The 14,286-nt window shown below is 39.6% G+C and overlaps 1 protein-coding gene and 1 long non-coding RNA gene across 2 annotated transcripts; one reads left to right on the forward strand and one right to left on the reverse strand.

The window, feature by feature from the left end:
- Positions 1 to 3,876: 3,876 nt before the first annotated feature.
- On the reverse strand, positions 3,877 to 9,338 carry MSS51 (MSS51 mitochondrial translational activator). The gene is made up of 7 exons (XM_039235186.1): positions 9,286 to 9,338; positions 8,309 to 8,552; positions 7,887 to 8,042; positions 6,737 to 6,861; positions 5,973 to 6,539; positions 5,549 to 5,642; positions 3,877 to 4,728 (listed from the first exon to the last, which is right to left on the reverse strand). Exons 2-7 carry the CDS (start codon positions 8,527 to 8,529, stop codon positions 4,509 to 4,511), a joined length of 1,383 nt encoding a protein of 460 aa, XP_039091117.1. The 5' UTR covers positions 8,530 to 8,552; positions 9,286 to 9,338; the 3' UTR covers positions 3,877 to 4,508.
- On the forward strand, positions 6,812 to 10,603 carry LOC120233742. The gene is made up of 3 exons (XR_005528899.1): positions 6,812 to 6,922; positions 7,605 to 7,672; positions 10,550 to 10,603. It is a non-coding gene; the product is annotated as an uncharacterized LOC120233742 (long non-coding RNA).
- Positions 10,604 to 14,286: the final 3,683 nt, after the last annotated feature.

Raw genomic sequence — 14,286 nt, forward strand, 5'->3', positions numbered from 1 at the left:
TCTCTATATATAGAGTCTAGTAATAAATGTTCAATAAATATTTGACTGCAACAAGGCCCCCAAAACCCAAGCCAACATTTAATCTGGTAATCAAATAAGCAGAGATTAATGTCCAATACTGGAAGCAAAAATGGCTCTGATAGACCTGCTGAGATAAAGATGTGTCAAAAACCAATGTAGTGCTAGCCTAAGGGATTTTCAATAGTTTTAAAAATGCAAATTTGGGGGGTTCCTGGGTGGCCCAGTTGGTTGAACGTCCAACTCTTGATTTCGGCTCACGTCATGATCTCACCCTTCGTACAATCAAGCTCCATGTCAGGTTCATGCTGACCAGCATGGACCCTGCTTAGAATTCTCTCTCCTTTGCTCTCTGCCCCTCCCCTGCTAGCATGCATGCTTGCTCTCTCTCACAAAACTTTCAAAAATGCAATTTTTTTTCACTTCATTCGCTAAGTTAGAAAATACAACTCTACTATATTGCTCTTGTTTGTCAGTCTTCTATTAAACTATAAACACTTTAAGGGCAGAGACCAGTTTATTATTTTTTTTTTGGAGGGGGCACCCGAATATGAACCAGGGACCTCTTGATCTGCAGGCAGAAACCAGTTTAGATTTCTCAGCATTTAGCATGAAGCTAGGCAGTTAGACTTTTATGTACTATCACCACCAGTCTACTAAGTTGGAAAGTTTTGTGTCACTTATTACAGTGTGGTTTCTGTCCTGAGTTGATTCTATAGATATATCACACTTTGCCCATCACCATCAGTAACCAAACCTTATAGATTTTACGTTTATGCTTTATCTATAAAATGTCACTATTTACTTGTTAGAAATTGCCTCTTCGTTTCCATGCCTCCTATCACCTTAGCTGACACCTGCATTGTCTCATCTTAATCATGATGTATCCAACTGGTTTTTCCTGATCAAATCAGTGCTCAAACAGTATTGCTAACTCAATCTGTTTGTTACTGTGTAAAATTAAAGTGGTATGAATTCAACAATGGCTACCATTTATTAACTAATGAACTACGTGGTAGGCACTGCATTAAGCACTTAGCAAATATTTTCATTTCTTACATTCTCTAAGATTTAAAAAATGCTTTTGGTAACAGCTTTACGAAGATATAATTCACTCATGTAAACTGTACAATTCAATGGTTTTCAATATATTCACAATCAATCTTAGAACATTTACATCACTCACAAAATAAAATCCATACCTTTTAGCCATCACCCCAATAACCTCATCCTGCTCATCTGTATGCTGCAACTAATCCACTTTGTCTTCATAGATTTGACTACTCTAGACATTTCTTATAAATGCACTCATACATGACTGGTCTTTGTGACTGGATTCTTTCACTTAACATGAACATCAAGGAACATGTTCTCAAGGTTCATCCATGCTGTAGCACAAATCAGTACTTCATTCCTTTCTAAGGCCAAATATTTCATTACATGGACACACATTTTATTTACTCATTCATAAGCTGATGGACATTTGGGTTTTTATCTTTTGGCTATTAAGAATAATGCTGCTATGACAATTTGTATGCATGGCTTAATTTCTCATGGGTACATACCAAGGAGAATTGCAGGATCAAATGGTAACTCAATATTTAACTTCTTGAGGAACTGCCAGACTCTTTTCTAAAATGGCTGCACCATTTTATATCCCCACCACAGGTGTATGAGGGTTACAATTCCTCCACATAACAACACTTGTTATTTTTTATCTTTTTGATTATTGTCATTCTAGTGGATGAAGTGCCATTTCATTATGGTATTGACTTGTATTTCCTGATAACTAAAGATGTTAAGCATATTTTCATGTGTTGACTGATCATTTGTATATCTTCTTTGGAAAAATGTCTATTCAGATCATTTGCCCACTTTTTTGCCAATTTTTTAAGCTTTATTTTTGAGAGAGAGAGAGAGAGAGAGAGAGAGAGAGAGAGGCCGGGAAGGGGCAGAATGAGAGGGAGACTGAGGATCCAAAGCAGGCTACACACTGACAGCAGAGAGCCCGAAGCAGGGCTCAAACTCCCAAACCATGAGACCATGACCTGAGCCAAAGTCAGACACTTAACCAACTGAACCACCTAGGTGCCCCTGCCCATTTTTAACCTGGGTTATTTGTTCTTTTACTATCAAGTTGTAACATTTCTTTACATATATTCTGGATATCAGTCCATTATCAGATATATGATTTATGAATATTTTCTTCCACTCCTTACACTTTATGATGTCTTTTTCAATAGTTTTTAATTTTAATAAAGCCCAATTTATCTATTTTTATTTTGGTTGGTTATATTTTTGGTGTCATATTTAAGAAACCATTGCCCAATCCAACTTCATGAAGTTTACCCCTATGTTTTCTTCTAAGAGATGTATAGTTTTAGTGAGTTAGGTCTTTGATACAATTTGAGTTAATTTTTTTACGTTGTGTGTGTGTGTAGGGGGCATCCAACTTCTTTCTTCTGCATGTGGAATCCAGCTGTTCCAGCACTGGCTGTTAAAAAGTCTGTTCTTTTCCCATTGGATTGTTTTGTCACTCTTGTCAAAAATCAACTGATCACAAATGTTAAGAATTTCTTGCTTCTCAATTCTATTTCATTGATCTACATATCTATCCTAGGCCAGTACATTGTCTTGATTACTATTGCTTTATAGTCAATTTTGCAATTGGAATGTGTAAGTCTTCCAATTTTGTAAACATTTTCCTTTAACTCTTAATGTAACTTAATACTAGGCATCATCCCCATCTTACAGATGAGGAAATTAAGGAAACCTAGAGAAGTTTAGCTTTTCCAGAGACACAAACATATTTGGTAGTTGCTCCAGAATTAATACTTAGATCTATGTAAATATAAAGCTGACCAGCAAGCTATGTTCCTTCTATAATCTAGTCTCACTATATCTTCAAGACTGAATTCATACTAATCCTCCAATGTACCCTAAAATAACTCTTTTCTTTTCTGCTTCTGAACTTTTATTTCTGTTGTTCCTTCCATCTGAAATGACCTGCCCTCCATTTGTTTAATAAAATTCTACTTCACAAAACCTTCACTATTCACTTACTGATCTCTCTTTTCACTCTATTATTACCTTAGGAATACAAGCCTCTCTTGTGGTTCTTATTCCATATTATATATATTTTTAAAATTTTTTTTAACATTTATTTTTGAGAGACAGAGAGAGACAGATCATGAGCAGGGGAGGGGCAGAGAGAGAGAGAGGGACACACAGAATCGGAAGCAGACTCCAGGCTCTAAGCTGTCAGCACAGAGCCCAATGCGGGGCTCAAACCCACGAACCGTGAGATCGTGACCTGAGCAGAAGTCGGACGCTCAACCGACTGAGCCACCTAGGCGCCCCACCATATTATATCTTACAATGGATATATCTAGGTATATGCATTACTTCCTTTCCTAGGTTAAAAATAAGGTCCATCTCTCATTCACCTTTGTACTTCTCCAAAGCTATAATACAGTATCTTCATATGGTAGGTACTAACTCCATACTTTGAATGAATATGTGAATTCTAATATCACCCTTCTCAGAATGGGCAATAAGAATGTATATGCGTGTGTTAGGGTTGGGGGTGAGAGGCTGAGGTCATGACAAGGTCGTAGGAATGACTAATTAAAGAATATCCTCATCTTGAAAATGTGATAAGAGAAGGATGGCATGAGATAGGATGTGGCAGAGTAGCAGGCCCAGAGAGCTGGGGTTAATAACTATTTTGGCAAAAGAGAAACCTCCAGTCTTGAGGTGGTGTGAATAGACAAGTAATACTTGCCAATGAAAGGAAGTAGGACAAAGGATAAAACAAGTGACTTAAGCCCCAAACTGAGTTTATTATGGTATAGAGTAGGTAATAACAAATAACTCCAGTATATTCAACTAAAGCCTAATATACCCTAGGATATTTAAATATAACACCAAACAAAAAGCTGCCCTAGGGTCAGAAGACCCTAACAGGAAAGAAGATAATAAGATATTTATCTAGAAAAGGCCAGGAAATCGAACAACATACCAATCCTCACAGCCTCTCCCATGTTCCCGACAGCTTCTCTGACTTGCCCATTTGTGTACCACTTCAAGTCATTAACGCCTCTCCATCTTTTAGCCCAGATTGCTGGATAACAAGAAAGTCTTTTCCAAAAGAATAAGGGGCCATTCTTCTCCTTTGCACCATCTGACTCAAGGTACAACTTTCTCACAAAGGAAACTATTAGGAATTCTAGGCTAGGAAGACATACCAGGGCCTCTTGCCACGTATTAAATCTAAAATCTTGTCTCTAGAAGCTACTCGTGGCTAACCTCTTAGAAATAAGTCACATCATATAGGAACTCCCATAGAATCTTAGAATCTTTACCTGGACAAGTGAAAGAGGTTTAGGAGATAGTGGATTTCAAAGTCGGCAACAACCTGACATCAGCAGAGTAATTTCATTACAACCTCCCCATTTTCTAGAAATCCAGTCAGGATACGGCTCAGCTATTTAAATCCCACCATCTACTTTTTCTTCCAGTTGCCTCCTATCCAGTTGGCAGGAACTTCCGAGAAACATGATATAGTAGGCATTGCAATACACTGGCTGCTTGTTGGGGTTGGAATAGGCCTGCTCAGGTTTGAGGGATGCAAAAGGGTTAGCTCCATAGGCGGTGATGTTTGTATCCAAGTCCACCAGAATCTGCAATGAGGCTGTCAATTCCTGATGGCTATGGGAGACAGATTAAAAAAAAAAAAAAAATAGTGAAATGCTGTGCTAATTATGAGAGACAGGATAGAAATTTCTCAGAACTTGATACTTCTGCACTCATCAATCCCCAAAATTACCTAAGGCTGGTTTAGGCAAGGGGCTCTCTTTCCTCCCATATGTCTCACTAATTACTTGATTAACTACCATAGGACTTGGTTGCAAGGGGATTAGAAAGCTAAGTATGGAAAGGAAGAAAACCCTCACCAGAAAACAGAAGATGAGCAAAGGGGAGAGAAATGAGCTCATCTATATAAAGAGAGGTGTTAAGGGGTGCGTGGGTGGCTCAGTCAGTTAAGCATCTGACTTTAGCTCAGGTCATGATCTTGTGGTTCATGAATCCAGCCCCAGGCTGGGCTCTGTGCTGACAGCTCAGAGCTCAGAGCCTGGAGCCTGCTTCGGATTCTGTGTCTCCCTCTCTCTCTGCCTCTCCCTCCCCTTGTGTTCTGTCTCTCACTCTCTCAAAACTAAATAATAAACATAAAAAAAACTTAAAGAGAGGTGTTGGGGCTCCTGGATGGCTCACAGTTGGGTGGCCGACTTCAGCTCAGGTCACGATCTCACGGTTCGTGGGTTTGAGCCCCGCATCAGGCTCCGTGCTGACAGCTAGTTCAGAGCCTGAAGCTTGTTTCAGATTCTGTGTCTCCCTCTCTCTCTGACCCTCCCCTGCTTACGCTGTCTCTCTCTCTCAAAAGTAAATAAAACGTTAAAAAAATTTAAAAAAAAAAAAGGGAGGTGTTGGGTGAGTCAGGGAGGTATCAAAAATAGGAAGAAGTTGACACCTGTAAACAGTGATCAATGTAGGAATCTTATAATCACGAAGTAGCAAGAGGGTGGGCAGCCAAGCCTCCATCAAGTCTGGGGAAGCATGGAAACCTATGGAGAGAAAAAACAAAAATAGATATGGATATAGAGAGGGGAAAGGCTGAGGTAGACCCTAAGCAAGATACTTCTTTTTTTTAATTATGTTCACCCTTTTCCTCACCTTGCTCACCTCCAATGCTCATTTACCATCATCATCCACCCCAGGTTCTTCAGTGGAAAATTCTGAACCCAGGTATAGCACAAATGGCTAATGATCAACCAAGGCTGTCATCATATTGTTTAACCTGACCAAATGAATGGGGTTCCAAATACAGAAGATACAAGAGTCAGGATGGAAAATTCCCAGAAAAGCCACCTAGTATTCCCCTGAATGATTCTTACCTGGATGGAATGCCACCACCAAATCTGGATGGGCTGTCTGCCCAGTCTCTACCTCCTCCTCCCAGAAGTCATGATAGAGGCCCCTATGACCACTGAGCTGAACTGTGCCAGGTTCCAGGATGGGAGTTGAGGTGCTCTGTGTAAAGCCAGCAGATACATCTGTACCCACCATGATCACATGGAGGCCAAGGTTTCCAGGAAACATGTAGCCAAGCTCATCATAGTCCTCAGGGTGAGTAAGGAATGTCTCCACGTGGGAAGCACCAACCACATGCACTGTGCTTCCCCCAATCTTCCCAACATCTATCCCCAAGGCCCGAAGCCCAAGGCCCAGTGTCAAGGGCCGTGAGAAGGCATCTGTCAGCAGCCGCTTCAAAGAGCCCTTCAAGACATCTGGGTCTGGCCTTGGCCGTCTTACGCTGGCCCACAGGATGGTCATGGCATGACTACCTAGCACAGCATCCAGTGTAGTATCTAGCTGTAAATGCCGCATAGAAAACCAGGTATCCCAGGCCTGTACAGCTTCAGCCAGGCATGGCCAAGGCCCTAAAGGTAGGACAAAAGCACCTGCAGGAAAGAAGAAATAAGAGTGACCTAATCCTTTCCTGGCTTATATTCCTTCCAAGTGTACTCTCCCAACTTGTGACTAGGAGTGCCCCACTCAGTGTCTCAGTTTTTCCTCATAACAACATGCTTTCATCTCTCTCTCCAAGTACAACCAATTATGACCACTATGGCAGAGCTCTCTAACACCACCATTTCACCTGTGACTTGAAGCCATTCCATGAGACGGTCCACAGCTACAAGACGCAGCTCTTGACAAACCTTCCTGTGTGCTGGCCAGTCTGACCTCTGGCACTCTGGACCACAGTAATAGACATTTCTGCACCTGAAAATGAGCCCCCAAAACAGATGTTCCTATACCTCGAAGGTGACTGGGTTATGTCAGGGTAAGGAAATTGATATTCCTGTACCTAGGAAGAAAGATCACTGGGTAAGGAAGGTAGGGAGAAGAATGACAGCTGATGCACTAAATTTGGGGATGATATTTGGGAGGGGAGGCATGAGGGACTAGGAATGTAATTTTTTCTCTTGGGTTAGAGTGACACCTCAGTCTGTATCTGGAACAACTCACTTTTTACATCCCTTACAGGAAAAAATAAATAACAGGAGTCTGTAGCTGCCCTCTTATCCTAGGTATGGCTCAACTCCCAGAACAGATAATGATTATACCCCTTGAGTACTCGAGAGGAGGGAGGTAGAGAAGATTATACAGTCGTCCCCTGCCCCCTTATCTACAGGGAATATGTTCCAAGATCCCCAGTGGATACTCAACTCACAGATGGTCCAAACCCTATATATACTATGTTTCCTCCTATACATACATATATATCTATGATAAAGTTTATAAATTAGGCACAGTAAGAGATTAACAACAATAACATAAGACATTTATACTATACTGTAATGTTATATGAATGTGGTCTCTTTCTCTCAAAATATCTTACTGTACTGTATCACCTTTTTCTTGTGATAATGTAAGATGATAAAATACCTATATGATATAAAGTGAGGTGAATGACACAGGCATTGCGACACAGCATTACACTACTATTTACTTTTTGACAATAGAGAAGGATCATCTGATTCCAGACCATGGTTGACCATCAAGAAGTGAAACCACGGAAAGCGAGCTGCAGGTAAGGGAGAATATTCTACCATGATCTGTCTGACCTCCTCACAATACCCAAAATAAGGAGCCCAATTCTTTTCTAATCTTTCTGTGGCCTGGATCACACAAAATGAGGAGTGGGCCTTAAGTTATTCTGAAAACTCTTAGACCTTTCCTCCTACAAGGAAGTCTTAGAATACGATCATTTCTGGATGACTCCCATTTAGCCCCCAACCAGTCACCTCTTGCACTGCCGTAGGACCTTGGAATCTGAAAGGCCACTAGGGAGATCTCTACAGTAAGCACAGAATCGGAAAGTGTCCTCCATCTTCTGGAACATTTCTTGAGGGCATTGAAATCCAAAGCCTGATACAGCAGCACCTCCATCTAATACCAACCTGCAGAAATGGCACAGAGAATAAGTGGCCATAGGAAAAAGAATATCTCTAAAATCTTTCATGACCTATACCTTGCCTCCAATATATTTCCACCTACTCCCACTATTTCTCACATAAGTATTTCTTCTATAATAATAAAACTTGCAAAAGTCAGGATGAAAAACTCCCTCATTGTAAATGCCCCATATTCCCCAAGCTATACTCCCTCTGTGCCTTCTGAAATCACTTCTACCAGATATTATTCTTCCACAGAGCTAGTCACTCACTTGTATTCTTCATAACTTTTCATGTTTAGTTTTTGAAGGATTAGCTGGGATAGGCCAGGAACATTATTTTCCAAGGAGAAGAAGCCAAGTGCATCAATGCTAGGGTCAGGTTTTGAGAGGGTCAGAGGCACAGAGGTCACAACTGTGGATGGGGTCACAACCATGGGAGCCACCGATGACGGGGGTTTCTTGTGCCTTCGCTGCCGGGATCTTGGAGCCATGGCTGTCCACTGATACCTGGGGACTATATGCAGAACAGATATGGAATGAAATTTTGCAAGTTGGTCACATATGACGTGCTTTCATATTTTTGACCTTTTACTCTTTATTTTACTCTTTATTCTAGTCTCTAAGGCCTAGGTATCAGTAAGATTTATTTGGTATCTACTGATTATTGATCACCATAGGAAGTTATAAAAAATAGGAGGGAAATAATTATATATGAACATAATTATACATATACGTGTTACATATGAAGTTCTATCAAAAATTTAAATATATATATATAAGAAAATTCACAGAAAAAGGTCTGGCAGGATTCTGAGTGATATACTCTGAGAATAACAGTGATTAACTCTGAGGAGGGAAAGAAGCAATGGGACAGGAACTGGGTTAATCGAAAGGAACTTGAGACTTATCTGTAATGTTTGACTCCTGAATAGTTAGAATATATTTATATATTATTAATGCATTTAAAAAATCAAAAGAGAGGAAAAAGCAAACAAGATTTGGTTGTCCAAAACTATGAGCTAATTGGATAATTCATCAATCTCACTTAGTTGGGGAAATAAAACATTCATTTTAGAAATAAAACCTATCATCACAGTTGTAAGCAATAGACCCAGAAGTAGACATTAAATGCAACACAAAATCAGCACCACAATGCTAAGAATTATATAGTTAAAGCAAGTTACACAAATTATGAGGAAAATTTCCTAAAGACGTGAGTTTTGAAGTAGAAATGATCCCGTACCCACCCACTACCTAGCAGAAACTCTGTGATACTCTCCTTCCTTGGCTGTCTTCTCCCATTCCTTCTACAATTGTTGAGTAAACAAAAGGAACTATATTGGAAAAACAGAAACATGCATTCACTCAATAAATATTTATTGCTAAACATTACAGTCACTCATAAAAATAATTATAAAAACAAATATGAAAAATACACTTAACATCTAAATGTCCTGTAGAGGGATCAAATGTAAATTATAACATAAGACAGTATATAAATCCTATAAGAAAAGTGAAACTAAAGCACTAATGGGACATCAGAAGAGTCTCTAGTTGGTTAGCTATAGGAAGACTTTATAAAGCAGGTAGCAGTCAGAATAGACCATGAATGATGGTAATACTTTGAATACATGAAATAAAAAAAGGAATTCTTAGCACAGAGAAGAGCATAAGTACAGGAATGGAGATGGAACACTGTAGGGATTAATGCAATAGAATGGTCTGCCTCCAGGGACAGGGAAATAGCAAAGGATAAAAAGGCTGACAGAGGTGGGTTTTACTGTGAATAAGGTAACTATTAAAGTTCAAACCAGGGATCATGTTTTGTTACAAAAATAGCCTGACATTTAATCCTTCAGGACCAGATTTGTTAGGGAAAAAACTCCAGAAACATCATTCAGCTGAAGTGTAGGTGGCAGAACAAATAAAAACCTCCCAGGATCATCCAGCTAAAATCTATTATGTGTACACCTGAAACTAATATAATATTGTATGTAACTAACTGGAATTAAAATTAAAACTGAAAAAAAATCTATTATCTTATGACATTGCTCTTTGCAAACTGCTGTCCTCAGTTAATGAGGGAACTAATCTGTATTTTTCTTTGTACTTTCTTCCTCTTCCTTTCATTCCCCCCCTGTAATCGCTCCCCTCATCTCACAGATAAATGGATGTTTTCAAGTCCAAAGAACAGACATAGCTAAGCTCATCTGCATACTGTATCTTCTACATTCTCGCAAATAGAGAAGAAATTAGACCTGAAGGTGGTAGATTATTTTAACATTTAAGGGTCATGTCCCTTTACGAAAAGATGCCTTCACACCTGACTACCCCATTTCCAACAAGTGGCCTGACTCTTCCCTCCACTTTTAACCACACATTCTCAATCACATTTCCAGAATCAGTGCAACTCTAGAAGTGTTTATCTGCTCTACCTACCCAGCCTCGTCAGGCAAGAGAACACCTTCTTGAATCTTGAAAGAAGGGACTCTTTTTTTTTTTTTTTTACAGGTATGGAGAAAAATTATCTTTGATCTGACATAAGTCAAGAGTCTTAAATCCTGGGATTAATAATAAATATATATTCCTAATGTTCAACTAAAAGCCTTCTGCAATGGAAGCCAATTAAGACAAGAAATGTATTGCCTCAGTTATCTGCCTTTCCAAAGAGGTCCTTCTCGAAAGGAAGACTAACTCTTGTCTCTCTAGGAGTTGGCTGAACTCACTGGGAAGTGAAGGGATCAGTTTGGGGAGGGGTGAGGCAATGAAATCTCTGACAGTTTCCTCTATGTCTAGGGTTCATGATACAAATGAACTAAATTTCTGGCAGGAAGATAAGAAGGTGGGAATGAGAGGCCAGGTCCTTGCATTTGCATCTACGTGAGGCTCATATCTGAGTTTATGTACCACAGGCCCAGCTTCCTTGGTTCTAACTTTTCTGCAAGGAGCCCCAGGAACCTCCAAGTTTGAGGGGGAGGGATGGGACTGAGAAAAAAAAAAAAAAAAAAGGCTAAAAACAGGACAAGGGAGAAGTTGGAAAGAATTACATACAATGAGCTTTCAGAATTTTCCAGAGATCAGTCTATGTCACCAAGCAAGGAATCACCTTTTTCTCTAGCCGCCCCCAGTGGCTTGGGCTCTAATTTACTCCCAGTATACAAGAGAGAAAACACCAACACCAAGGACTAAAGAGGAGACATGAACTGGACAGTCTAAAAACACTCGTATCCTTCATTTCCAAATTCCCTAAATATTAGCCTATTCCCAGACCAGGTCTCCCATCTTTCTCCTTCACCATCAAAAGCCTCAAGTTTCCCCTACAACAGTCATCTTCTCACTATCTCCAGACCAGGAAGGCCCATGTAATTTTCTCTAATTCACCAGCAAACACAAAACATCTTTGGGGAGGTAGAGAAAGGGGAGAGTGATGCTAGTCATTGGGGATCTTCAAAACGAGTTAGGAAAGAAAAAGCGAAAAGGAGGAATCCGTTAGGAACACTGCTAGTATTAAGCACTTTCAGCTGCTTAATCAGTGATTAACACTCCCTGGGGTGATAAATGTTTTACTCAACTTTTAACTAAGCAAGCAGATGGTTTGAAGGGAGAGGAACTTACCCTGCTAAGCCCTCGGCTTCCTTTCTTCTCTCTTTCTTCCAAGTGAAGTGAATGCTTGATCTCCTCAGATCTAGGTTGTGTGTGACTTGCAGCTGTCCCTTTGCATCACTTTCCTTTGCAAACTGTTGAAATGCTGGGTCTCTGTGATCTGGCGTGCCCTGCCAACCAGACAAACAACATGAATTCTCCCTAATGAGTCAAGGAGGTACCTGGTCCCCTGCCCAAGGACTTCTCTCTTTCTGACCTTCCTTCTCTGCCAAGAAGGCTCAGTATTCTGTCAACGCTCCCAAACTCACCAAAGGCCAGCCAGGCTGAGGAAAGATGAAACCTACTGCTTCTTCAATGTCTCTTAGTAAGGCAGCATTTCTGCTCTTAGTCCAGTATCAGAAAAAGAAACAAACAAAAAACACCTAGGATTAGTTCAGAAGTCATTATTTGGTTGGTAAGGGAGGCACTAGCTCAGAGCAATACAAACTCCTGGAGTTTTGGATATTAATCCAGACCCAGGAAGAGTTAACCCAGGCCCCAAGTCCCTTTCAGTCTAAGAAACACTGCTCAAACACAAAAACAATGATTAATATAATTTGTATAGGAAGTACAAATATAATACCTAAGAAAGAATACAAATGGTTATTTAATGGTATATAAGGAAAACAATTGTAGGGGAAACAAAATTAATTTGTAAAATTCACTTTCTCTGAAATGAAAGCAAGGTATTTTCTGAGTGAATGTCACATCACACTTCACTTCTTTCAAAAGAGTAAATAAAAAGAGGAATAAAATAAGCAGAATCAAAATATTACTAATTAAAAATGCATTCTATTTCTAGGAACAGAAAATATAAAAGAATCAATTCAAAAATCTTCTCATTCCTTCCTATCATGAATACTAATCCAGGGAATCTAATTATACATTCCTAGCTCCCTTTCACTTATCAGGCTCCAGAGTCTCTCAGAAGTTATTAGGGCAGTCGTCCTATATGACTGTAAGACCTGACTTTCTGCTTATATCTGGCCCCAGCTATGTCACTTACCTGCCTCTATGAACATCATCAAACTGGGGAACAGAACAAGTTGCAGTGGGGTCCTGGAATGTGGTAAATAAAAAGCTTTATATGAACAGATGCAGAGAATGGATTCCTTTTTTAAAAATATTTTTTTTAATGTTTAGTTTTGAGAGAGACAGACAGCACACGTCAGGGAAGGGCACAGAGAGAGGGAGACATAGAATTCGAAGCAGGCTCCAGGCTCTGAGCTGTTGGCACAGATGTGCCTGATGGGGGGCCCAAACCCACGAACCATAGGATCACGACCAACACACAAACCATGAGATCATGACCAGAGCTGAGCTGGATGCTCAACTGACTGAGCCACCCAGGCACCCTGAAAATAGATTCTAAAGGAACTCCAAATTATAGAAATCAAACTAAGCAGGAAAGGTGGAAGAAAAGTGTTAAGGATGCAATCACATGACATTATTCAGAATAGCTATGGACAAAAGAAAATCAGTTGCAATAGGCAAAAATCCTGAGTAAAATCAGAGTAATTCATTTTAAGCAAAGGTTTCAGGCCTATTTCAAATTTAAGTGGCAGAACATTTAAAGGTTATGAGTTCTGTTAATATTAACTGAACTGCAGAAGGCACAATAAGTGAGAGATGGTCTTTTAAAAAAATTTTTTTAATGTTTATTTGAGACAGAGCGTGCGGAGACAGACAGAGAGAGAGAGAGAGAGAGAGGAGACACAGAATCCTGACGCAGGGCTCAAACTCATGAACCATGAGATTATGACCTGAGCTGAAGTCGGAAGCTTAACCAAATGAACCACCGAGGGGCCCTGAGAAATGGTCTTTTCTATCTCAGCAGTGTCATCTTTGCATATAAAGGGATATAAAATAAAGAAAAAATTTGATACTGAATATTAATTTCTATTTTACCATCACAGCTACTAGCTCTGGTAGACATTTAAATTTACAGTTTAGAAAGATCTGAACTTTTCAGTTTGCTTTCATCATGAATTACATTTATTTTTTTATTTTATGATAGACAGTCAGGGAAAGACAGAGAGGGAAGGAGAGAGAATCACAAGCAGGCTCCACACTGTCAGCACAGAGCCCAATGCAGGGCTCAAAACTCACAAACCATGAGATCATGATCTGAGCCAATGTCAGATGCTTAACTGACTGCACTACCACAGGCGTCTCATGAGTTACATTTTTAAAAAAGCCTTAAAAATGCTTCAATGGTTCATTGTGACACCTTAAAAAATACTTCTATGGTTCACAGTTATGAAGAAAGACTAGAAATAGGTTCCTATTCAACAGGTAGGAAGTGGTCAGTGAGGTACTGGGTGATTTTTCTACCACTCTTAATGTATACTACTTTTTCTGAGTTCTGTTCCTTTCTCTTATTTTCTTCCTCTTCAATTTTTATTATCAACTCATAATTCTTCTAGTTTGCTAATGATGTTTTATGTTTACCCATGATTTCCCCAGTGATGGATCTAAGGGCAGTGTTCCTGGTACCTGATATTCCAGTTAAGCTCTTAATTTAGAGATGCATAGTTTTTATAAAACAGTAACATCAAGAAGAACCTTTAAGGTATGAAATGCATGGCAACTTTAAGGGTAGCTCA

This window comes from Hyaena hyaena, unplaced genomic scaffold (assembly GCF_003009895.1).
Source record: "Hyaena hyaena isolate Hyena2069 unplaced genomic scaffold, ASM300989v1 scaffold_97, whole genome shotgun sequence".
In the NCBI taxonomy this organism is placed as follows: Eukaryota; Metazoa; Chordata; class Mammalia; order Carnivora; family Hyaenidae; genus Hyaena; species Hyaena hyaena.

What these genes read in the sequence shown, in the direction of transcription:
- MSS51 (XM_039235186.1), bottom strand. Translation starts at nt 8,529, where the DNA reads ATGGCTCCAAGATCCCGGCAGCGAAGGCACAAGAAACCCCCGTCATCG. An exon ending in GTCCTACGGCAGTGCAAGAG is followed by an intron (nt 6,862 to 7,886) that starts GTGACTGGTTGG and finishes GCTCATTTTCAG; the next exon opens with GTGCAGAAATGTCTATTACT. An exon ending in ACATTGATCACTGTTTACAG is followed by an intron (nt 4,729 to 5,548) that starts GTGTCAACTTCT and finishes TGTCTCCCATAG; the next exon opens with CCATCAGGAATTGACAGCCT.